The sequence below is a fragment of the Podarcis melisellensis genome (genome assembly GCF_964234715.1).
Source record: "Podarcis melisellensis genome assembly, chromosome: 7".
In the NCBI taxonomy this organism is placed as follows: domain Eukaryota; kingdom Metazoa; phylum Chordata; class Lepidosauria; order Squamata; family Lacertidae; genus Podarcis; species Podarcis melisellensis.
In genome coordinates, this window is record NC_138539.1 from 6,729,172 (window position 1) to 6,756,237 (window position 27,066).

The window sequence follows — 27,066 nt, forward strand, 5'->3', positions numbered from 1 at the left end:
CCTTTTAATCTAACTAATGTAAATCTATTTCTGCCATTATCAAATTCTAATACTGCTGCCCTGGGCCTTTTCGGGAGCAAGGGGAGGATATAAATTGAATCAATAATAATTCACCTACCCCTGTAACTACCCGCTGGCGTGCGGGACATCTTTGGGAGAAGAAAAGGAGTAAACACTACCCAAATCTGGAGTGGAGTCCCAAAGGCAGTTGGATGGCACCTTGTATGCCTCCAGAGAGATAGCTTTGATGCTGCTATCCTAGCAAAAAGACCAAGTTACCAGTCTCCGCATCCGTAGCAGGTGCTGAGATTCTCCAGTGGTTTGACTTCACGCCCAGAGGTGCAACTCGTTGTCTCTCAAGACAGGCAGGTGCCAACAAAACCCCAGCAATTACTCTTGCAACCCATATGCTACTTTTCTTGCCCTGTTTTCTTGTATTCAGAGCACGCAGTTATATACCGAACTTTTTCTAGTTTTGTGTCCCCCCCCCCATATTGCACTTAAAGGTAAAGGGACCCCTGACCATTAGATCCAGTCGTGGCCGAATCTGGGGTTGCGGCGCTCATCTCGCTTTATTGGCCAAGGGAGCCATTGTACCGCTTCCGGGTCATGTGGCCAGCATGACTAAGCCGCTTCTGGCAAACCAGAGCAGCGCACAGAAACGCTGTTTACCTTCCCGCTGCAGTGGTACCTATTTATCTACTTGCACTTTGATGTGCTTTCATACTGCTAGGTTGGCAGGAGCAAGGACCGAGCAACAGGAGCTCACCCCGTTGCGGGGATTCAAACTGCTGAGCTTCTGATCGGCAGGTCCTAGGTTCTGTGTTTTAACCCACAGCGCCACCCACGTCCCTTTCATATTGCACTTAACAGGTAGTAAATAACCTGACATTCAGGGGAGTTATTTTCTAGGCATTCTGCTTCCTCCATACCCTGCAAACCTGGCAGTTTTCTAATAGATCAGCTCCAAATATAATTGAGAATTGAGAATTCTGGGCCAAGTGGTGATGTTGTTGTTGTTGTTATATTTACTAGTCACTTTTTCCATAAACGTGGACAAAAATCATTTTTTTGTTTTTGAAAAAAAAATTCTGCATATTCAGGAGGAGCCATACTGAACACTGGGTATTTTATAGTTTGATCCAGTGGACTTATTGTGTTTGTCTACACATAACTTCTGTATGTTGTTATTATTTTTATAGGAAAGCTGTTTGGTGACTTTCTGAGCTGGAATCTGGAAGACACGCTCTCTCAGTTTCCTCTAAAACCAGGACACATTGCTACATTTATTGTGTACATTAAAGTAAAGCTTGACTTCTCCTGCCAGGAAAACCTCCTGCAAGATCTTAATGATGGTGAGTTTTGGATTCTTTTTTGGTATGCAGTGGGGGGGGGGGTTGGTAAGTATTTTGGCTTAGTTAGGGATATTTCAAAGCTGTAGGGTGTGACATCTCTTACTTTGCAACCTTAATGGCAAATATCACCCTGGCTGTAATGGAACCAGCAGCTGATCTAGTTGACTACATGTCTTTAAAATCACTCCAAAGCTGTGTTTGGATAGAGGCAAAGTTCACCAAGCTTTCCCAGTAGCGCTTATATATAATCTTACCATATCCCTTCGTGCAGTGGTAATTGAGAATCAGCATGTGGTCAGATCTGGTAAGCTTGATATGTAATCTGAATACAGTGGTACCTCAGGTTAAGTACTTAATTCGTTCCATAGGTCTGTACTTAACTTGAAACTGTTCTTAACCTGAAGCACCACTTTAACTAATGGGGCCTCCTGCTGCTGCTGCGCCGCCGGAGCCCGATTTCTGTTCTCATCCTGAAGCAAAGTTCTTAACCTGAAGCACTATTTCTGGGTTAGCGGAGTCTGTAACCTGGGGTACCACTGTAGTGTTTTTAATTAAAGTATGGCCTTGGGATCTGGGACAGAGTAATACCAAGAATAATAAGAGCACAATATTTTCATAATATCATACATGATAATTTAAACAACTTTAGAGTTGAATTACTCAAGTCGAGTAAATTCACCTGTATCCTTTCTCAGTGCCTAGTGGAAAGTTGCTAGTGAATGTTTTCCCCTACATTATGGGTTCAATCCATTCTATTGCAAGCCCAGAACTTGTGTGTACAAGTGTGTCTTTCCCCACATCTTGGTTCAACCCTTGTTGGAATTGGGAAAGAGACCATTCATATGGCGATCCATCAGGTATTTCCTAGAAATCTTTTTTTTTTTTTTTATAAATATTTTATTAGGTTTTTAATAAACAAATTTCCACTTTCAAATACATACTTCCATAGATCCAATGGACTCCCCCCATCTCCCGAGCACTGCATTCCCTGTGTAACCAAAACCTCAGCAATTTGTTAACTTATTTTATACATAACAATATATCTTCCATTTTATCGTGTTATCTGATGTAAACATTTCAGTACAATTGCATTAATTTTTAATTTCCACACAATAAAAATATTTCATTATCTCACTTCTGTCTTATAGTGTCTTATTTATCAATTCAGAAATTTGCCGATACTGAAGCTATACCTTCCTAGAAAGGAGCATTTTTTAACATTCATACAACTTATAATGCTTTTTCAAATAGTCCTTAAAATTTTCCCAAACTTCCTCCGTTTCTTCTTCTCCCGAGTCTCGAATTCTGCCAGTCATTTTAGCCAACTCCATATAGTCCATCAGCTGCGTCTGCCATTCTTCCAATGTGGGTAGATTTTGTGTCTTCCAGTGCTTTGCCAACAAAATCCTCGCTGCTGTAGTAGCATACATAAAGAAAGTTCTATCTTTCTTGACCATCCTCTGGTCTACCATGCCCAGAAGGAAGGCCTCCGGTTTCTTAGGTAAGGTGAATCTCAGCACCTTTTTTAGTTCATTATGTATCATTTCCCAGAAGGCCTTCACTTTCGGGCAGGTCCACCAGAGGTGTAAAAATGTCCCTTCCTCTTCCTTACATTTCCAACATTTATTATCGGACAGGTGATATATCTTTGCAAGCTTGACTGGGGTCATGTACCACCGGTATATCATTTTCATAATGTTTTCCTTCAAGGCAGTACATGCCGTGAATTTCATTCCGGTGTTCCATAACCTTTCCCAGTCTTCAAACATAATGTTATGCCCCAAGTCCTGTGCCCACTTTATCATAGAGGATTTGACAATCTCATCCTGTGTGTTCCATTTAAGCAGCAAGTTATACATTCTCGAAATTAGCTTAGATTTTGGCTCAAGCAACTCTGTTTCTAGTTTCGATTTTTCCTCCTGAAAACCCACTTTTTTGTCTGCTTTAAAAACTTCCTGGATTTGAGCATAATGCAGCCAATCTCGCACCTTGTTTTTTAACTTTTCCATACTCTGTAACCTCCATTTATCTCCAATTTTTTCAATTATTTCCCAATATTTAGGCCAGTGGGCCTCCATATTGAGTCTTTTACGTGCTTTGGCCTCCATCGGTGAGAGCCACCTCGGAGTTTTACTCTCCAATAAGTCTTTATATTTTGACCAGACCATGAAAATTGCCCTTCTGACAATATGGTTTTTGAACAATTTATGAACTTTAACCTTGTCATACCACAAATATGCATGCCACCCAAAAGCATTATCAAATCCCTCCAGGTCAAGGACATCGGTGTTCTCCAATAAAATCCAATCCTTCAACCAGCAGAGGGCTGCAGCTTCATAATATAACCTCAAGTCCGGCAGGGCAAACCCCCCTCTTTCTTTCGCATCTGTTAGTATTTTAAACTTTATTCGGGGCTTTTTGCCCTGCCAGACAAATTTAGATAAATCCCTCTGCCATTTTCCAAAACATTCCACCTTATCCACGATCTGGAGGGCCTGAAACAAAAATAGCATTTTCGGCAATACATTCATCTTTATAGCAGCTATTCTGCCCAGCAAGGAAAGTTTTAATCTTGACCATATTTCCAGATCTCTTTTGATCTCTGACCAACATTTCTCATAGTTGTCCTTAAATAAATTCAAATTTTTGGAGGTCAAATGGACCCCTAGGTACTTTACTTTTTTGACCACATTTAGTTCTGTTTCTTTTCTGAACTCCTCTATTTCAGTAGTTGTCAAGTTTTTTGCTAAAACTTTAGTTTTTTGTTTATTCAGCTTGAATCCCGCCACCCGACCAAAGTCAGAAATTAATTCTAACGCTCTTTTAGTACTAGAGGCTGGCTCCTGTAATGTTAATACCAAGTCATCTGCAAAAGCTTTCAGTTTATATTGTTTCTCTCCGACCACAATTCCCTGTGTCAACCGGTCATTTCTAATCATGTTCAATAGCACCTCCAGGACTGAAATAAACAACAGAGGAGATAGAGGGCACCCCTGTCGTGTCCCTTTTTCAATTTTGAACTCCTCTGTCACCACGTTGTTTACTATCAATTTAGCTTTTTGTTCTGAATAAATTGCTTCTATTCCATTTTCAAACCCCCGCCCTACTCCCATCCTTTCCAAATTTTTCTTCATAAACAGCCAAGAAATGTTGTCAAAGGCCTTCTCCGCATCAATAAAAATCAACACCGCTCTTGTGTTTGAATTAATCTGTAAAAACTCCAAAATGTCAATGATGTTTCTTGTGTTGTCAAATAAATGCCTACCAGGGAGAAAGCCTGCTTGGTCCTTATGAATCACTTCATTTAAGACTTTCTTAAACCTACTTGCCAAAATGTCTGCAAAAATTTTGTAATCCACATTTAGGAGTGAGATAGGACGGTAGTTTTTAAGTTGAGTTTTTTCAGATTCTAGTTTTGGGATCAACGTGATGAAAGCTTCTTTCCACGTTTCCGGTGCCTTCCTCCCCTCCATAATCTGGTTGCAAACTTCCAGCAATGGTTGTATCAATGAATCCTTCAGTACCTTATAATATTTGGAAGTAAGCCCATCAGGTCCCGGAGATTTGCCCAATTGAAGGTTCTGAATGGCGCATTCAATTTCTTGAGTTGTAATATTACAGTTCAGGATTGCTCTCATTTCCTGGGGTATTTTTTGTAATCCATTAGTTATAACAAATTGGTCCACCTCTGAGCTTTTTTGTGGCCTTTGAAAATAAAGTTCTTTGAAATATCTCTGGAAGGACTTTCTAATTTCGTCGGGTTTCTGAACCATTCTCCCTTCAATCTCTAGATTTGTAACTGTGTTAAGTTTTTGTCTCTTTTTCAACTGCCAAGCCAACAATTTTCCACATTTGTTAGCAGATTCAAAGGATCTTTGTTTCATTTGTTTAATTTTCCATTCCACCTCTTGATTTATCAGTTTCGAATATTGTGCCTGGAAAAACTTCACTTCTCTCAATACTTCCTTTGATTTAGGCCTGGATCTCAGTTTTCTCTCTCCTTCTCTTATTTTCTCCAAGATCTTCTCCTTCTTTTCATTCCAGAGTCTTTTTTTAATCGTGTTCTGTTGTATTAGAAACCCTCTTATAACTGCTTTGCTTGCGTCCCAGATTATTCTTTTTTCCACATTTGTCTTTAAGTTTATTTCAAAATAGTCCTTTAAAACTTTTTGGGCCTTCTTAACAATCTCCTGATCTCTTAACAAAGCGTCATTCATTCTCCATCTGAACGATCCGGTTGTATTTAATCTCAATTCCATTCTCAAGGCGTTGTGGTCGGAGCAGGTTTTTGGGCAGATTTCCACTTTTCTGGTCTTAGGTGCCAGCCCTCTAGTTATCCATATTTGGTCGATTCGCGTCCATGTCATATGGGCCTCAGAAAAAAAAGTTCCTTCTTTCCCTAGAGGGTTCTTGATCCTCCATATGTCAATCAAATCCAAATTGTCAGTCATTTCCAAAAAGGTTTTTGGTAGTCTGCCATCTTTCGTTATATTAGCACTTTGTGACTTATCCATATTCACTGAGGCGACACCGTTCATATCTCCCAACATGATAATGTTGTTATAGTCCAAATAGTCCAGCATAATCTCGTGCAGCTTCTTAAAAAATTCCGATTTTCCATCATTTGGGGCGTAGATTCCTAGAATTAAAAACTTTTCTCCTTGTGTCTGGATTTCAATTGCCAAAATTCTGCCCTGTTCATCTTTAAATACAAATTTTGGGGACAAGTTCTCCTTTGCATAAATCACCACTCCTCTTTTCTTAACTTTATCCGATGAAATAAATTCTTGGCCTAACCTTTTATTGATTAACACTTTTCTGTGGAGTCTTGTCACATGCGTTTCTTGCAGGCAAATAATGTCCAATTGTTCTTTTTTCAAAATATGAAATACTTTTCTGCGTTTTTCTGGAGAATTCCCGCCATTTATATTCCAACTAAGAAGCTGTAGAGACATCCCGGCCTACTTCTTGGGTATCACAGTTGGGTATCTAATTTGTCGTCCTTTTCCGGAAGCTGTGGTGCCGGGCCGCCTCCAGATGGTATGGATCCTGGTGGTAATCCCGGTGGTGGAGGCCAGGAATCTGCAGCTCTCTTTTGGAGGTCCTCCTCGTTGTCGTGTAGGAACTTCTGGTGGTCTTCTGGTGTTTTAATTCTTACCTTCTTTCCTCTATAGGTGAATGACAAACCTTGAGGAAATTCCCACCTATAAGGGATTGCGTTGTATCTTAACAATTTGGCCAAGTCTGTGTATGTGGCTCTAAGGTCCAACAAATATTTAGGAATGTCTCTATAAATTTCTGCCCTTTTGCCTTCAACTTCCAGGGATTTTTTAAAATGTTGGCCTAATATCTTGTCTCTTTCCTCTCTTGTTCTCAAACAAACCAAACAGTCTCTGGACTTATCTTTCTTAACCGATCTTCCCAGTCTGAAGGCCGTCACAATCCTGAAATCTTTATCTTCTTCAACCCCCCAAAATTTAGAAAACAACTCCGTCAAAAATTTCTCTAGGTTGCCCTGTTCCAACTCTGGGACAGCCCTCAGCCTAAGATTACATTCCTTACTTTTCAGTTCCACCATTGACAGGTAGGCTTGCTGTTCTCCTACCTGTCTTTTCAAAGGTCTTACTTCCCCTTTGATCTCTTCCACCTTCTTGCACGCTTGCTCAGCTTTTTGATTGGCTTCCGCAGCTAGTTTGTAGTTCTCCGCCGTAGCTCCTTGCAGTTTCTCAATAGCCTGAGTGTGCTGCGAAACCTGATCTGTTAACTTGCTGATAGTAGATGTGGCTCTATCAATTTTAGATGACTGATCGTCCACCTTCTTATTCAGAAGTGCCAGTTGTTCCAAAATTTGTTTCAAGACTGGATCAGTTCCTCCAGCTGCCATTTCTTCTGTAGCAGGCGTTTCAACTTCTTCCTCCTGCGCCGTCAGCACAGTTGGCACCGAGGATCTACGATGATGAATCAAGGTTGTTTGGACAAGCTGTCCAGCTCTCTTATCTTTTTTCTTTTCTTTAGCTTCCTCAGCTAAAGCTTCCTTAGCTTTAGCTGCTCTTGTTTTCGCTGGGCCACTCATTCCCCAGCTGCTGTTCAAGGTCAAATAGTCTTTCAATCCATGAGAAAGGCAAGCCCAGAGTATAAACAATTAAACCACAAAAAATCCCAATAGGATACAGTTCCCAGACCTCAATGCCTCCGCAAATCCACTAGGGGGGGTTTTCATAGGAAAGAAAGTTTCTTTTCCACCATCAAAGCTCCTATTTCAACTGAAGTCCCCAAGTTCAGAAAGGAGGCTTTCAGAAAGTTCTGTTTCAGATTAGTGCCACAAGGTAACGGAGAGGTTTCAATGACAGTATTAAAGCGATAGTGTATCCATCAATGCAACAGTTTATGTTAAAAAAAAAAGTTTCAGCAGCCTGACAGTACTCCTTTACAACACTGGCAGTCCAATAACTCGGTTATCCCCTTCAATTCCACATCTCTTCACAGTAGGAGGAGGATTCTCTAACTCAATGAACCAAAAAATTTACTTCTTCACTCTTTTCAATTTCTAGAAACACACAGTCTATTAATGCCCCTTCTTACTTCTTTCAAAGTCTCTTTTTAGCGCTTCAGCCCGCATCGGGTTCTTTTGCTTTGCTCTGATTAGCAGGACCGGAAGGCGGACTTCCTGTTACTCGCCTCCCGTTTTCAGCCGAAATAGACAAATTTAAATTAATCCTTAATCAGTTCTTTGGTACCCCTTACTCACGAGTAGATTGCAGCCAATTTCGATGTTTTTCAAGAAGAAAGGTCGGCGCTCATCAGCAACAGCAGCGCGGCTTCACTTCCGCGAAAAGAGCGATGAACTCACAGCGCCGCTCCCCCGTTCACGATCCGGAGCCTCTTACGAGGTCCCTTCCTCGCTTCTGGGGGGGCTTCTGGCACCCGCCGAGTCCCACGGCCACAGGCTCGCTCTGCCTGCGGTTTATCTGAATGGGTCTCCGCTTCGCCGTAGCGGACGACCCTTTTTCGCGGAGCCCCTCTTCACTGAGTAAAGAGGACCGCCATTGCCGTTTTGCGCCGCCTCCGGAAGTCCCAGGTATTTCCTAGAAATCTTTAAAACCACACTGATGGTAAGTTGAGAAGCTATTCTTACGCACCAGCAGGGGTAGGAACGGGGTTTTTTTTAAGCCCATGGGTTGTATTCCCCTTCTGACAACTTTGCGAGGGGTGGGCACAACAGTGGTAGAAACAGGCAAAAAAGTTGGGAGCTACAGATGTAACTCCTGCTGTTGTACAGTACAGTAGACTACATTGCAGTCATGTGAAGTCAGAGGCTCGTACACATGCACACCCCTCTTTCCATAATCCATCTAGGCAAGCAAGAGGCATTCTCACCATTGAAGGATGCAGTGATGATGTGTGCATGTAACTGAATTTGGGGGTGGTGTGGCGTAGGGTAGCTGAGGAGTGTGGCCTAATGAGAAGTCCAGGAGTCAGACAGAGAGGTCTGGAGGGCTGTGTTCAGCTCCCATCCTGATGTCCCCTCCATTCCCCCCATGCAACAGCATGCTTGTGCATCTCAGTCAGATAAGGAAGCATAGGGGCAAAGCAGAAACCTCGTTTTTCAGCATTCCCCTGTGTGTAATTGAAAAGTTGTATTGCACAGAATCTCATAAAAGTAACATTTTAAATAATGCAATAGATGTGCTGTGTACATAACTTATTTAGAAGTTACAGTAATGAGTTTTGTCGGTGCCCACAAATCTGACAAAAATAACTTTGAAATTTATTAAGACCTAATGATAAAGGTCTACTGACTCTAAATTTTAATTAACTCTTGCAGTATTGAATACATAATATTCACGTTATCCATTATTTAATGTTAAGCAAGTATTATTAAAGAGATTTTGGAAGGCTTTGTTCCAGTGAATGTTTGCTGAAAATATTGTGTTAATAAGCAGTTTGGATGAAGGCATGTTGCCTTCGTTGATATCAGATTGTCAGAGGATGCAGGATGGCATAGTGGCATTAATAAGGGGGCCGGAAAGACTTGCACTTGCTTTGCTTGTGGTAGCTGTATAATGAAAGAGGCATAGGGCCAGCCTTACTTCTAGTAATAGCCTTCTTTATAGGGTATATAATATCTCTCCTCTGTTCTCAAATGCCACCCCTGCTTGCAGGTAAGTAAAGGGAACAGGGGAACTTCCAAGGAGGAGGAGGAGTTCTTTTTCCCCCAAGCCTCATAGATTGACTTTGGAATCGATTTAAAACAAAAAGCCAAATCAGTCTGCTTCTGGGTCTGACCAGGAAGAGCATGGCAGAATTTGCGCAGCGCTAGTTAGAACTGTCAATTCCCACAGTCATGATGAAATTTACCTTGAAATTTCAGTGCATCGAAAAAACTATTTTGAATCTTGAGTGATTTGGGTTTATTACCTAGTGGACACAGGTGCTTGTCAAAGATCTGGTCGCCTACTGATATTTCTTTTTAAGTGCCTCTGAGTTTGAAAGTAGGAATGATAATGTTCTCTCCCCCGCTTTTTAGATGGAATTAGCGTAAGTGGTCTTCCGCTTTCCAGTCCTTTTCGACAAGTGATAAAACCACGAGTCGAGAACAAACCTATAAATCCACCAGAAACCAGCAAAGTTGGTGACTTCAGTCATGTAAAGGTAAGCGAACGCTATCACAAAAATTGATTTGCCTGGCTGCGTTGAATGTTTGGTGCTGGAAGAGATAGGTAAGGCATTGTGTACGGTGACAATTTTGTTGGGGAAAAGCAAACTAGTATATCAGACAAATAAATGGTTTTGTAAAATATTGCAATAATATTGGGATTGTTGTTGTTTTGCTACTTTGACAGTAGAAGCTCTAAAGGTTTGCAATACTAACTGATCCAGTAAAACATCTAATTTTACTTCTTTCTTTTCCAATTTAAGTGTGCTAATTAACCAGTTCAATAAAGTACAAGTCATAACTTGCTTTTGTGTTCTTCTGCCTAAAATAGTAAAACCCGACCCATTGTGTGAAGGTTCTAAAACAAAGCTCACTTTGTTTTTTCCATCCTGTAAAGGAGAAATAAGCACAATTGATTTCTCTGGAATTATATTCCCAACACCCTAATTAGAAGTAATTTAACCAAAATGTGTATAGGAAATCTGATACCAAGTGCCTCTTGTATGTTGTGGCTGCTATCAGCCTAGCAGGCGACTGTGATCTTTATTCATAGCTATAACTTGCTAGACTTGGGGAAAAGTCTTGTGGCACATTAAAAGCCAGAAAGTGACTGCTTTCATGGACTACAGTCCACTTTATCAGATGCGTCTATTGTGGTTCTCTGCTCCATTCAAAATAAGACATTTGCAGGCCAGTCGATGAAATAACCCCTTTTGTAACATGCGATTTTGAAGTGGGGGGGGGGGGAGTATGGAAGTATGTGGAATTTGCGGCTGCACATTCAGTTTCTGCTAGATATAAATGTGGACATAGAACAGGCATTTGTGGGGGGAATTAAGAAATGTGCTTTGCTTATTTGGAAGAAATGGAAAGGTTTGTTTTTCATCCAGCTAACTGTGGTCATCTTGAGGCCATGATCCAACTGTAGCTGTGGGTCGTGAGATGTATATAACAGCTGGTGACTCCTGATGCAGATGTGCGATCCAATTTGCACCAAAAGATGCATGTAGAGATGGTTTGCTCTTGTAATTTATTTTAGGAGCCTGGTTTTTTTTCCTTTCTCTTATTTAAAATTCTAGCCAGTGCAACATTTTCTCTAGTTGAAAAAAATAATCTTACATTGTTCTATAGCTATTTGTAGGGTAGACACAGAGAAGAGAGGTCAGAGAATGTCACATTGCCTGTCTCTCATGTGCCACAGATGTTCATTTTGAACTACATGAAGGGAAAATTTGAAATTCACCCAGTGTATGCATCAGAGTGCTTCTGAGGCCAAGTGTTCAAATGCAGCATTGTCAAGCTATTTTTAGAGTCCTGCTATCACTACAGTGCTGTTTAGAGATTCAGTTGAAGCTGCTAATAGGTATATTTATATCCATTCTGTCAACTGCCACAGCATGAATGCTTTTACAGATGATAATTCTATTTTTGGACTATGCACTATGGTTACCATCACCCTGCCTGCTTAAATACATGCTATGCATCCATAGACATTTATCACATACTGTATTAATATGCACTCATACAACTCATACAGTCATACAATCAGATTGGTGATTAAAACAACAATCCATCAACCAATTAAGACTAGTTTTGCAACCAGTATGACACACAAATGCATTTAAACTGTTGCAAGTAATAGCAGGTTGCTTTGTTGGTAGCAATCAGTGTAAGTTGTCAGAATTATTAACACTGTTTAGTGCATAATCTCTACATGTTCCCCCCCTCCACTACTGTGAGTAAAGGTAAAGGGACCCCTGACCATTAGGTCCAGTCGTGACTGACTCTGGGGTTGTGACACTCATCTCGCTTTATTGGCCTAGGGAGCCGGTGTACAGCTTCCGGGTCATGTGGCCAGCATGACTAAGCCGCTTCTGGTGAACCAGAGTAGCGCATGGAAATGCTGGTACCTTCTCGCCGCAGTGGTACCTATTTATCTACTAGCACTTTGATGTGCTTTCGAACTGCTAGGTTGGCAGGAGCAGGGACCAAGCAATGGGAGCTCACCCCGTTGCGGGGATTCGAACCGCCGACCAGCAAGTCCTAGGCTCTGTGGTTTAACCCACAGCACCACCCGCGTTCCCCTATTGTGAGTAGGGGGCACTTATTTCAGAAGAGAGAAAGTGAGCTGGGCTGAGAAATCACCACTGTGCTGGTCCATAGAAACTCATTGTATTCCCTTGGTACATGCAACAGCATTCTCCTTTGCCCTTAAAGGGGGCGGGGCACTGGGTATCTTGGTCCAAAAGAGAGAGAGCGCACGCGCAAGCCATGAGTTCCACACTGTGATGACTCAGTTCTAATTGGTGGAAATGTCATGTGCCACTCGGGGCAGTTATGAACTAGTAAATAAACTGGTAGAAGGATGGGCACTTTGCAATAACAACAACAACAACAACAACAACAACAACAACAACAACAACAATAAATTTATTATTTGTACCCCGCCCATCTGGATGGGTTTCCCCAACCACTCTGGGTGGCTTCCAACAAAGATTAAAAATACATTAAAATGTCACACATTAAAAACTTCCCTGAACAGGGATGCCTTCAGATGTCTTCTGAATGTCAGGTAGTTGTTAATCTCTTTGACATCTGATGGGAGGGCGTTCCACAGGGCGGGTGTCACTGCCAAGAAGGCCCTCTGCCTGGTTCCCTGTAGCTTTGCTTCTCGCAATGAGGGAACTGCCAGAAGGCCCTCGGCGCTGGACCTCAGCATCCAGGCAGAACAATGGGGGTGGAGACGCTCCTTCAGGTATACTGGGCCGAGGCCGTTTAGGGCTTTAAAGGTCAACACCAACACTTTCAATTGTGCTCCGAAGCGTACTGGGAGCCAGTGTAGGTCTTTCAAGACCGGTGTTATGTGGTCTCGGCGGCTGCCCCCAGTCACCAGTCTAGCTGCCACATTCTGGATTAGTTGTAGTTTCTGGGTCACCTTCAAAGGTAGCCCCACGTAGAGCGCATTGCAGTAGTCGAAGCGGGAGATAACTAGAGCATGCACCACTCTGGCGAGACAGTCTGTGGGCAACTAGGGTCTCAGCCTGAGTACCAGATGGAGCTGGTAAATAGCTGCCCTGGATACAGAATTGAGCTGCACCTCTGTGGACAGCTGTGAGTCCAAAATGACTCCCAGGCTTTGCACCTGGTCCTTCAGGGCACAGTTACCCCATTGAGGACCAGGGAGTCCTCTACACCAGCCTGCCCCCTGTTCCCCAAGAACAGTACTTCTGTCTTGTCAGGATTCAACCTCAATCCATTAGCCACCATCCATCCTCCAGCCGCCTCCAGGCTACCCACAGTTCTCTGAAAACATTTGTTATTTCATTCACCAGGTTGTTTGGTTGGTATTTAATCTGTGAGAGAGTTGAGTGAGGCGTGAATGGGCTGATTTGCTTCTTCAGTTTTTGTCCGAGGTTATCAATACGTGCATGTTTCTATGTATTCCACAATCTCTTCAGGCCCCAGTCCTATATATTAGGCATGGGGAGCTTGTGGGACAGATGTGGCCAGACTCTCTGAGTTCACTTCTGACATCCAGCCATTCAACATGGAGAGGAAAGAACTTCAGTGTGCTAAGTGTTCCATTACAGCTACTACTTCTGCAGTATCAGAAGTGCAGAGTGAAATTCCTGGCAGACTTCTGTGCACATCAGTATGCAGCTGCATTTTGAAATTTGAAATGTTAAATAACTGTAAGGCTGAGCTGGCTGTTCAGCTGTATAATGGCTCTATTTGCATTCTTTCAGGATTACTGAATTCTTTTTGCCTTTTGTAGAGTAGGGACAGATGAATTGTGTCACAGAGCTTTGAAAATACAGTAAACCTGGTAAAAATGGCTACAAAAATATGGAAGGTGGCACTTCAGTGGTGTTACTAAGAATTCAATATATAACTGTGTTACCATGGGAGGGAATAGTCTTGTGTGCAGGGATGAGGCTGCCCATTATTGGAGCGTACCCCTGACGAACCTCCACTGGTGCAGACCTGCAGAGGATTGCACTGTCAGACTGTAAATTATCCAGTACATAATTTGGAAAGCATTGCTATGCCTTGGAGACTTCTACAGCTAAGTTCCCATTTCATCCGATACATGAGATAAACTGAGAAAATAGTGACCTATTGCTGTTTGCACATGTTGTTGAGGGTAAGGAGTAGTATCGAAACAACTACAAGGAAAAATATTTTGTTACTTTTCCTGCCCCTGTTTGAAAATACATACTTGCTCAATAAGTAAATACAAGCAGAGCATCTGGTAATTATGCTAATTCATTAGAGAAAGTAAAATTAATTAAATAAATGTATATCTAGAGAATTCTTACCTGTTTCAATAATTAGCTGAACATTTTAGTCCTGCTGCGATTAGACAGCTCAGTGTTTCAAAATAAATTGTGCATCTGTTCTGGATTTCAATTTTTTGTGCTAGGATATTAGTGATGCAAATATCCCAGCTTCCTTTTTTGCTTTTAGCACTTTGATATTATTTGCTTACTATTGGGAATCGGCATTCCATGGGAATTTTAACGATAATCTACGGAGCACACATAAGTCATGCAGATCATCTCACAATAATGTTAATTATGATCCTGTAAACTAGCCATGAACAGCTGTTAATACCTCGGTCAGATTCATCTTTTGGAGTGAGATGGATAAGCAATTGTGGTGATGGGAGCCTGAAGTAAGACATTTGGGAAGCTGGTTGTGCTCATTTGTCAGTGTGGCCCTCTGCCCAAACCATTTCCTGACCAGGGCTTCAATAAAAATAAACTTTGCTTTGCTATACAGTGAATTGTTTTTAAAATGTATATTGGAACTACACATAACATGTTCCTCTCTTGAAAGTTTAACGTGGAGGAGGAGAAGAATTTTTTTTTTCTTTGAGAATGAAAATATCTTCAGAATGTGTCTCTTCATTATGAGTAGTAGCTGCAGAGACCATAAATAAAATATTGAGGTACATTTGAATATTTGGATTGGACCTGTGTGACACATATAAATGACGGTGAACAAATGTGTATTAAAAAGTTGCAGCAATAATAAAGTGATAATGTCTTCAATAGGAACACCTCAAGGATTGATTGTGTGAAATTTCAGTGTTCAAACCTGACTGCATGGTGGCATCTGACAGGGTCTTACGTTAAATGAAAAACATTAAAGATCCCACTGAGTATGCACTAAAGTTTGGTGCCTCTCAAGTAACGCAGTGGACCCTGGAAACAGTTTTGAGAGACGAAACTGTTTTACTTTGTTCTACTGACAATATTGAAAAGCCCTTTGCTTCTTGAATTGTGGAATATCTGAAACTATATATTGTAACCAACATCTTCAATTTGTCTTGCAAAGTTGTTCAAGTTGGTTGAATTAAGATGAAACTCAAAACGGACAGCAGAACTCATGAGATTTATGACACTGGAAGTTAGTTTCATGTGAGGGGAAAGTATTTCAAGAGTTTTTGCCCATCCAGCTTTGATGGATGATGGAACATAAATTGGTCACAAGAGCTTCAAACAGTTGACAGTGATTTAAAAGATTTAAGGACCGATTTCTGGGTCAATATTTTCTGATGGACATGTTAGTCAGAGTTACTGTTATACCTACACCCAATTAACTGTAACCAGAAGAGGAGAGGTGTGCTGTGGGCATGCTTTCAAGCCCTTCTCTCATACATGCAAGCAATCAGGCTAAAAACTCTTCTATTTGCTAGTTTTCTTGTTCTGAACCAGAACAGTTAATTAACAGCTTCAGAACAAGTAAGCATATTATTATTATTAATTAAATTTGTATGTCACTCATCATCTGTCGACCTCAGGGCAGTTCACAATATAAAAAGACAATATAAAAACACAAAGTACATGATAAAAACAAGTACAAAAAAACAAGCCCATAATCCATAACATGTCTGGAGGTGGTTGGAGGATGGATGGCGGCTAACAGATTGAGGTTGAATACTGACAAGACAGAAGTACTGTTTTGAGGGGACAGGGTGCGGGCAGGTGTGGGGGACTCCCTGGTCCTGAATGGAATAACTGTGCCCCTGAAGGACCAGGTGTGCAGTCTGGGAGTAATTTTGGACCCGTAGCTGTCCATGAAGGCACAGATCAAAGCTGTGTCCAGGGCAGCTGTTTACCAGCTTCATCTGGTACGCAGGCTGAGACCCTATCTGCCCGTAGACTGTCTCGCCAGAGTGGTCCATGCTCGAATTATCTCCCGCTTGGAGTACTGCAATGTGCTCTACGTGGGGCTACCTTTGAAGGTAACTCGGAAACTACAGCTAATCCAGAATGCAGCAGCTAGACATTGGCTCCCAGTATGTTTCAAAGCACAATTCAAAGAGTTGGTATGGACCTTTAAAGCCCTAAACGGCCTCGGGCCAGTATACCTGAAGGTGCATCTCCACCCCCATCATTCTGCCCGTACACTGAGGTCCAGGTCTGAGGGCCTTCTGGAGATTCCCTCACTGCGAGAAGCAAGGTTACAGGGAACCAAGCAGAGGGCCTTCTCGGTAGTGGTGCCCGCCCTGTGGAACACCCTCCCACCAGATGCCAAGGAAATAAACAACTATCTGACTTTTAGGAGACATCTGAAGGCAACCCTGCACAGGAAATTTTTAATGTCTAATTTTCACAATGTTTTATGTGCTGTCAGCTGCTCAGAGTGGCTGGGGAAACCCAGCCAGATGGGTGGGGTATAAATAATAAAATTATTATTATTAACCCATAACCCCTCCCCCATCCCTCCCACAAAAACATTTAGAAGATGTTAATCAGCCAGAGGGGTTGAACACGTTGCAGTAATCTAACCTACAGGTTACCAGAGTATAGACAACAGTGGTCAGGGAATCCCTGTCCAGATACGGGCATGGCTGGGCCACCAGTTGAAGCTGATGGAAGACACTCCATGCCATTGAAACCACCTGAGCCTCAAGCTACAGTGAAGGACTCAGAAGTACCTCCAAACTATGCACCTTCTCTTTCAGAGGGAGCGATCAGGGGTGATCATGTCAACGGCCCAAGCCATTCGGATGCTCAGGAGCTCAAGTCATATCAGCCAGAAAATCACCCAGAGCCACCTGGAAGCCCACTGGATCCTCCAGGGTGGACCATCCTAATAAGTCCCCTGCCTCTGCAGAGGGGAAAAGGCGCTGAAAGCCTAAATCTCAACAGGAAGTGATCTGACACAAAAAATAGATGCCCAGGTAAAGAGTTCTAGCCTAAGCCTCTGTTGCATGTTAGTTTCTATGTGCAGGGGATGTTTCTATATTGTGTAGTGTTCATTCATGTGAGCCTTTCTCTGCAGCATGAAATGGCATAGAACGGACATAGATTTCCCCTATCATCTGTTTGTGAGAATTCTGCTTTTCTCAAAACAGGAAGGAAGTACGGAAAAGGGCAATCTAGACTTTATTCAGACTGCCTCGGGGTTGTCATCATTGAACATTATGCTCCTGATCACATGTGGCAGGAAGAATCTATGTTCCTTTGGGGACTGACAGGCAGTTAGCATTTGCTACCAGAATTGCTAATCATGTTCAGCTCCTTAAAATCTACATTTCCCATCTTGGGTTTCGTGGTTTTTTTTTAATGCATATCAAATTGCTTCGTTGATATTTAAAGCTCTTCTATTGATGCGTATCTTTGTGACCACATAATTCCTTCTGCTCTGATGTAGGGATCTAGGGTCTTGTAAAGCTCTTGTTTTGATGACCCCTAGACATTTGAAATTGCAGAGCAGAATGAATATAATTACCCATTTGGAATTTAGCCAGGGCATGAGGGTTAATGTCTCTTCTTCCCTTGCAAAAAGTCATTGGGGAGATTTTAATGATAGTGTCGGGCTATCCAGTTATCTCTGTATCATTTGAAATATGATGCTTTCATCAGTGGTAGCCTAATGCAACATTGCAGTAATATTTCAGTGCTGGGACAGACTACAAATTCTTGAGACACTAGCAGGTTTAAATTTCTTGTGGGTCGTTGTTGTGTCCCCTACCTACCAATGACTGCATTTCTAGTTCTTGTGCTATCTTCTCAGTGCTATGGTCATCGCCCAAATCTCATGTAGAGTTTCAAATTGTTCATCACCCCGTCTTTCCTTCTTTTCCCCCAAACTGCCTTCTTGCAATTTTCTATCACATCATTGGCATTTATTGCCTCTACTCTGAGCACCTTCTAATATGGAGAGAGTTCATAAGCCGGTTTGGGGAAAGGTAAAGACATGAAAGGTGATGATGCTGCATTTATTATGGTTCAATGCTTAAGGTTTAACAAGCATTCAGTGATGCTAGTGACAGGATGCTTGCACTTCAGTTGAGTCAGCAGTTCTCCAGCCTGACAGATGGCCTAGGACGAGAAAAGGACACACAAATGAGAAACCAGCAGCTTGGGTAGGTACAGTGAGCTAATCTATTAGAGCAGTGTGGTCATCCAGATGTTGTTGGACTTCAGCTTCCCTCTGCTCCAGCTAACGTGGTCCATGGGATTGAATTTGTAGTTCAACATCATCAGGAAGGCCAGAGGCGCTCCTCATTCTTGTATCAGAGTAAAGGCTTTTTAGGGTTGATTTTAACTTGACGTTCTTGAAAGCACTACAGTTCCTTAATAGTGGTACCTTGAACATATGTAACAAGTGAGCAGCGTGGGAGAATCGGAAAAGACTTGAATACTGCTCTGTGTGATGCGGTATTAATTAATATGAGCACAGGACACCATTTTATTAAGATCTGTCAGGAAACTTTGCTTTGGATCATAATTTAAATAGAGTTGTATTGCTGTGGGAAGGAGCAAGGCCTCAACTTCTGTTACCGTAACGCAGCAGGAGGGAACCTCTCATAGCCCAAGGGATTGTTTTCCTTGTGGATAACCTTTGCATACCAGCTGTAAGTGGGGCCAAATTGAAAACGTGGTCATGGTGGAAGCCATATCCATGCCTCATTCCTACACATCTAGATATTGGATTCACACTTCCTTATTGTGCACTGAGAAAGGGGATTTTTTTTTCTTTTGGAAAAGCAACAGCTTGCTGATGGAGGAAGAGAGTGACCTATTCCCTCATTGGCAGCAAGTTTCTGCCAGCCTGACCCCTCTTCCCTGCAGTGTCCTTCCGATCAGTGGGGTTGGGATGGGGAGATTGTAGGAAGTGGAGGATGAAACTTCACATTCCCCCCATGATCTCCTCCCACCTGATTGAGGGGAGGTGTAATAAAATATTTAATCTCCATATCCTGACTTCTCCAATTTTAGCCAAACCAATCACACCTATAGCTCCCACAAAAGGTAAGGGTGCTTTGTTGTTTAGTCATTTAGTCGTGTCCTACTCTTCATGACCCCATAGACCAGAGCACGCCAGGCACTCCTGTCTTCCACTGCCTCCCGCAGTTGGGTCAAACTCATGTTAGTAGCTTCGAGATAACTGCCCAACCATCTCGTCCTCTGTCCTCCCCTTCTCCTTGTGCCCTCCATCTTTCCCAACATCAGGATCTTTTCCAGGGAGTCTTCTCTTCTCATGAGGTGGCCAAAGTCTTGGAGCCTCAGCTTCACGATCTGTCCTTCCAGTGAGCACCCAGGGCTGATTTCCTTCAGAATGGATCTTCTTGCAGTCCATGGGTCTCCTCCAGCACCATAATTCAAAAGCATCCATTCTTCGCTGATCAGCCTTCTTTATGGTCCAGCTCTCACTTCCATACATCACTAAGGGTGCTTCTGATTACTTTTTTTTAGCATGACTCAGGATAGTGAACAAGAGCCCTTAAATAATCATTTAAAAATCAAATACGCTCTCATAATAGTTCTTTCCCTTTGCTTCTTCAGCTTTCCTGAGTGTGGTGCTGCTGACTCGCATTAGCTGTTTTTAACTTAATATAATAAAAGGGGTTGTGTTAAAAATTGATTTCCAACTATGCTGATATTGGACACAGAGTGCCAGTGCAATCCTTCAGTGTGTACAGATAAAAGGGGGAGGGAGAGATGATGCTGAAGTTCACAGTTCCGTATATGCCCGAAAGTTCAAGACTATATTGCCAACTTGAAGAAGAATGTAATGGCAGTAACCAGCATAGTATCAGCAATAAAATACACCCATAAAACAAGATAAGTACATCAAAAATCAGTATATCAAATTAATAGATCATTTATGATTGGATTGCTTCTTAGGGAAAGGCTGGATTAACAATATAGTAGAGTATGCACATATTAGTCTAAGTTCCTAAAGGAATACACTATAAATCTTAGCAGAATAAGGCACAATACAAACCAAAGTCATACTTGTTGGGTGATCTAGCCAACTAATGGATTCAGGTACTCTTTGGAGTAGCTGTTTTAAAATGTGGTCCATTAAGGCTCTCTGAAGCAGTTTCATAGGATATTGTTCTGCATGTTCTGAAATCAGATGTGAACTAAGGACCCTTGCTAGTTTTCAGGTGTGGACTTGGTCAAGTGTCTAGTTCATGTAATTGCTTATGTAAGTGATAGCGTGAACAAAACATGATTAGTGCAGGGTGGAATCTACACACATATAAAAAACGCTGTCAAAATGCTTTTTTTAAAAAAAAGTTTTGAAAAATACATTGAATTTTGCATGGCTCACTTTCGCCATCTAGCAACACACGTGTATATTGCACTTTACAACACATTTAAAGCACTTTATTTGCAGCTGTGTAGCTGAGTCCTGTGCTAATCTGAATGTGATCAGATGGTGTTAATATATATAAATTTGCAATTGTGGCATGATAATAGTTGGATTGAGATATGGGATATTTTTTAAAGGTGGACAGTTAAAATCTTATAATGGAATTAGTTTTGGAATGAGAGAGCACCTGCTGCAATTCTTTCAGTATCTACAAATGAGACGCATAGCCAAATGCCTCGTTTTAAAATGTGTCACATTATGCGAGAGAGAACAGATTTTGAAAATGTAATGGCTAAAGGGCAAAGACCAAACTTATTGAGTAAGCTATGTGATATTATTATGGCTAATGATATTTCCGTCAACACATATTAAAGCAGATGTGAACAGTATTTGAATAATGAGATCCTGCTAGATGCATGGAAGTAGATAGGGCAATATGTCCCACAGGAAATAAATATTAATCTTAAAGTTTTTTTTATATAAACTTCTTATCTGTTGGTATTTGAGACCTTCAAGGTTGAAATAAATAAACATAGGCACAAATAATAAGTGTTGGGAATGAGAAACACTAAATGCTGATATGCTCCATATATTCTGGTCTTGCCCCTGAATAAAGATCGTTTTGATAAATATTATAAAAGGAAAGGAAAGCATTCCAGGTTATATGCTGCCAGCAAATTTCTTAGCTGTTCTGTTTTGTTACGCAGAAGGTCTGGTTTTGCCAGAAGATAAGGAAATTACCATTCGCCTCTTAACAGCTGCATGGATAACAAGTTCTAAATGGGGGGGGGCAAACCCCAAACTCCTTCACCAAGTAGTAAAAAATCATAAATTAAATAATAGAATTATAATGAGGGAAGGTAAGCAATCTAATAATTTATTTATTAAAAAATGGAGTGTGTTTATTATGTACTGGTGGAATGAGACACAAAGAAAATATTTTATCATATATACTGGGCTGATAATGTGCAATGGTTATTTGGAAGTCTCTGCCCCAGCCTTTACAGTCATACCTCGGGTTGAAGTAGCTTCAGGTTAAGCATTTTTGGGTTGTGCTCCGTGGCGACCCGGAAGTAACGGAGCGTGTTACTTCCAGGTTTCTCCACTCGCGCATGCGCTCAAAATGACGTCACGCGTGTGCAAAGAAGCGGCGAAACGCAACCCGCACAGACGCGCAGTCCCGTGTTACATTCTACTCAGGATGCGAATGGGGCTCTGGAACGGATCCCGTTTGCATCCAGAGGTACCACTGTACTTCCTTTTCTTATTCTTTTATTCCTTATTATTGCTGTTATTATTACTTGTAGTTGGCCATTTGGTTGTGCTCGTATTTGTTGCCTTTAACACCTACTGTGATACCTTGGGTTAAGAACTTAATTTGTTCTGGAGGTCCATTCTTAACCTGAAACTGTTCTTAACCTGAAGCACCACTTTAGCTAATGGGGCCTCCCGCCTCAGTATTCCTAACGTTAACTGTACTCTGCATTTGGTGTCTTGGCCTACTTGGTATCCTGATCTATTAAAGTTAACTCTGAAAGATGCTTCTCTTGTCATCTTTTCTATAACATATTGTATTTTTCGCCCTATAGGATGCACTTTTCCCCCTCCAAAAATGAAGGGGAAATGTGTGTGCGTCCTATGGGGCAAATGCAGGCTTCAGGAAGCTCGTATTTGTTGCCTTTAACACCTACCGTGGTACCTTGGGTTAAGAACTTAATTCGTTCTGGAGGTTCATTCTTAACCTGAAACTGTTCTTAACCTGAAGCACCACTTTAGCTAATGGGGCCTCCCGCTGCTGCTGCACGATTTCTGTTTTTATCCTGAAGCAAAGTTCTTAACCCAAGGTACTATTTCTGGGTTAGCGGAGTCTGTAACCTGGAGCCCCTGTAACCAGAGATACCACTGTGTTTTGTAATCTATTGCGGTAGTGGACAATGGGTCAGTGTGTCTGACTGTTAACCAGAAGGTTGGTGGTTTGAGCCCACACAGGGATGGCTGTGGGCCGGATTCCTGCATTGCAGGGGCGTTGGACTAGATGTCCCTCAGGTCCTTTCCAACTCTATGGTTCTAAGTTGCAGTACTAATCTAACCACCGGTGCCCCTCAGTATTCCTAACGTTAACTGTACTCTGCATTTGGTGTCTTGGCCTACTTGGTATCCTGATCTGTTAAAGTTGTTTACTCTGAAAGATGCTTCTCTTGTCATCTTTTTTATAACATACTGTATTTTTCGCCCTATAGGACGCACTTTTCCCCCCTCCAAAAATGAAGGGGAAATGTGTGTGTGTCCTATGGGGCAAATGCTATCCACAAGCCTTAGGAACCTCCTGAAGTTCCCGCCAGGCTCCCCAGGTTTGCGGATAGCGCCCCGGGCTTCGGGTAGATTCCCCAGGCTTGCGGTTAGCAGCCTGTTCTGGGGGCTGGGGTAGGGGGAAGCTCAGGCGTCCCCCGCCCCAGCCGCACACCTGGAGGGAAAATGTTTTTTTTTCTTTATCCCCCCCCCAACTAGGTGCGCCCTATGGGCTGGTGCGCCCTATAGGGTGAAAAATATGGTAATATTTATACCATAGGTGGTAATAATAATAATAATAATAATAATAATAATAATAATAATAATAATAATAGTAATATATTTATACCCCGCAAATCTGGCTGTTTTTCCCCAGCCACTCTTTGTGGCTCCCAACAGAATAAAATAGTGATAAAATATCAAACATTAAAAACCTCCCTAATCAGGGCTACCTTCAGATGTCTTCTAAAAGACAGATAGTTCTATTTCCTTGACATCTGATGGGAGGACGTCCCACAGGGAAGGCACCACCACTGAGAAGGCCCTCTTTCCATGGTTCCCTATAACCTCACTTCTCACAGGGAGGGAACTGCCAGAAGGTCCTCGGAGCTGGACCTCAGTGTATGCGCTGAATGATGGGGGTAGAGATGCTCCTTCAGGTCTACTGGGCCAAGGCCGTTTAGGGCTTTTAAGGTCAGCACCAACACTTTGAATTGTGCTCGGAAATGTTATTGGGAGCCAATGTAGGTCTTTCAGGACCGGTGTTATATGGTCTCAGCGGCCACGCATAATTTATTGATCCACTTGTTCCCTGGATTAGCATTTCCTAAACTGTGGTTTTCAAGTCTCAAGTGGGTTGCAAAGCCTGTACAAGTGGGATGCAGATTTTTTAAAATAAGTAAACCTTTATTGTTATAAAGAAAACCACCACTTAATCCACTCTTCCGTGTTATTACTGCATTGAGTTTCTGGCACAGATTATCGCAGTCTCAAACAGATGGTAAGGCAAGAGCACAGGGCTTCTATTGATTTCCATCTGATAGCAAGTTTGTGGGCCGCAGGACGTAAAACCCTCTTACTCATAGGAACCAGTGGTGTGATTAGCAAGTAGAGCTTTTGCTGAGAAGTCGTCTTCCAGAGCATAGAGATGAGCTGTTACCTGCACGAAAGAAAACACTCAGACAAAACAGAAACAGAACTTTTATGCCTCAGAAGTTATTGTGTGAAGGAACCAAACCATTTTTTTTTTTAAAAAAATAATTTTTATTCATTTTTCAAACACATAATAGAAAACAAACAAAACACAAAACAAAAACATACAAAACATTTAAACATGTATAATTTCATAATCTTATTTTCATGCACCTTCTTTCCTCCGACTTCCCCATACCTCCCTTTCGCTGCATCCTTATTTTGCAATTCTTTAGCAACCCTTTAGTCAATTTATCTATTTAATTCCCTTTCATTAAGTTTCCTTTAATTTGTTAGTTACAGCTGTAATTCTCTGCTTCTTACCCCTTGACATCTTAACACTCCTCAATTTTACAACAATTTTTAAGATATATTTTAAATTTCTTCCAATCCTCTTCCACTGTCTCTTTCCCCTGGTCGCGAATTCTGCCGGTCATCTCTGCCAGTCCCATGAAGTCAGTCACCTTTGTCTGCCATTCTTCCAGAGTAGGTAGTTCTTGCATCTTCCAATACTTTGCCAGAAGAATTCTTGCTGCTGTGGTAGCGTACATAAAAAAGGTCCTGTCCTTCTTTGGCACCAATTGGCCAACCATGCCCAGGAGAAAAGCCTCAGGTTTCTTAGGAAAAGTCCACTTAAGGACTTTCTTAATTTCATTATAGATCATTTCCCAATAGGCTTTAATGTTCGGGCAGGTCCACCAAAGGTGATAAAAGGTACCTTCAGTCTCATTACATTTCCAACATTTATTATTGGGCAAATGATAAATTTTTGCAAGCTTGACTGGGGTCATGTACCACCTATAAATCATTTTCATTATGTTTTCTTTTAAGGCATTACATGCCGTGAATTTAACACCAGTGGTCCATAACTGTTCCTAGTCAGCAAACATAATGTCATGACCGATATCTTGTGCCCATTTAATCATAGCTGATTTCACTGTTTCATCCTGTGTATTCCATTTCAACAGCAAGTTATACATTCTTGACAAATTCTTAGTATTGGGTTCTAAGGAACCAAACCATGTTAACCATGTTTGGTAAGATGGATGTTGGAAAGGTAATTTGCAGATTCAGGACATGGGCTTATTTTAAAGTTCCAAGAACCGCCACACCAGATCCATAAGATATTGGTCAGATCATTCCAGCTCCAGACAGATGAATTATAGTAAAAAAGGGCACTGCACTGCTGCTACTCAAAGCTTAGGTAAGGTAAAGGGACCCCTGACCATTAGGTCCAGTTGTGGCCGACTCTGGGGTTATGGCACTCATCTGGCTTTATTGGTCGAGGGAGCCAGCGTTCAGCTTCCGGGTCATGTGGCCAGCATGACTAAGCCACTTCTTGCGAACCAGAGCAGCGCACGGAAACGCCGTTTACCTTCCCGCCGGAGCAGTACCTATTTATCTACTTGCACTTTGACGTGCTTTCGTACTGCTAGGTTGGCAGGAGCAGGGATCAAGCAACGGGAGCTCACCCCGTCGCAGGGATTCGAACCGCCGACCTTCTGATTGGCAAGTCTTAGGCTCTGTGGTTTAAGCCACAGCACCACCCGCGTCCCTAAAAAGCTTAACTGAAAGCTTAACCATGGCTTAATCTGAGCTAAGGACTCAAAAACTCTGATGGGAGGACGTTCCTTACAGCCCCTCAGCCTGTGGATCTTCTGTACAGAATTAAACCCTAAGATGGTGAATATCATTGTTAATGGGTGTTGTGTTGGCATCAGTCTGTTTCAGGAGACAATGGAAGAGGGTGCCTTAGGGGGAAAGGTCAAACCATTGGAGAGATCCAGCACCTCCTGTGACTGACATGTGTTATTGCAGGTTGATGAATGTTAATGAATACCCCAGTGATATATTTTGAATGAATTATCAAAGCATACTTGCTAATGATCAATATTTGAGAATATGTTGAATACTCAGTAAAAACGGAAGATTTCCCCCATGTTTTGCTTGGTTTGTCTTGCTTTATTACAAAATAATTTTACTGAAAGCGCTTTCTCGTACTTTCAGCAACAAACCACAGATTCATGAATGTATTCATAGCCTTTTCGGGGGGGAGGGGAAGGAACAGAAAACAAAATCTCTAGATCCCTAGTTAATACAGCAGAACTGCAGAATGCCGGTAAGGTTTCCTGCTATGCATCTAGGTATGCTAGTTTAACATCGCATCTGATTTGAAAGGCTCAAATTTCCCTCTGCCAATATATTTTCTTTTCCTCCTTAAAAACAAAAACAAAAAAATCCATTAACTTCATTGCTGTAACTCATGATGATCTAAATGGATTGCAAAGTGGAATCCCCACAAGTTGGCAAACTATAGTCTGGGGATTAAATTGAGTGTGGCCATGCAGTTGCTATATACCTGATTACTTGGCTAACATAAAGTTCTCAAAAGATGACTCACTGTTTGGGAGTTTCAGTCTGATATTTTTATTAAATTCTGAAAGAGAGCTGACACAGTAGCGTGATCTTTAATAAGCATTTGTAGCATTTTGGGTGCAGAAGTTTTGAGACTAGGTTTCAGGGAACCCTTGTATTGATTTATCTGTCAAAGACTGTTGTCTGTTGCAGAGGATTCTGGCAAATGTGTATTCGGTTTCACCATCACCCCATCTAAAATGAGAGCACAGCCTCCTGGAATACACTCAAGTCTCCCGTGACTGCACATTAGCTGTGTTTGGATGGTCGCATCTCAGTTTAATAAGCTGAAATAGGAAGACATGTTTGCCCATACTTGCAGCCCCTTCCGTACTCACTTCTTGGCAGGCCGTGATTAATTCCAGAAGTCTTATAGTTCCGGTTTTATCCAAACAGGGGAGTTGGGGTTGGTTACTGTAGTTCTGAACCCAGCCAGGATCGTAAATCATGGTTTGAAGCTCGTTTAAGGTTCTGTCTGCTTCTGATTCTGACAACCGTAGTTTACCATTTCAGTTAAAATGGGAAGCTATAGTTAATTAA

At 41.9% G+C, this 27,066-nt stretch overlaps 1 protein-coding gene across 3 annotated transcripts in view; it reads left to right on the forward strand.

Annotated features, from left to right (window-relative positions):
- TRAPPC9 (trafficking protein particle complex subunit 9) overlaps positions 1 to 27,066 on the forward strand; it is a 287,922-nt gene that overhangs the window by 46,997 nt on the left and 213,859 nt on the right. For all 3 annotated transcript variants that reach the window (XM_081918682.1, XM_081918684.1, XM_081918683.1), the window contains 2 exons: positions 1,203 to 1,355; positions 9,883 to 10,007. In XM_081918682.1, the coding sequence (XP_081774808.1) occupies positions 1,203 to 1,355; positions 9,883 to 10,007 (278 nt within the window). The remainder of the gene's footprint in view (positions 1 to 1,202; positions 1,356 to 9,882; positions 10,008 to 27,066) is intronic.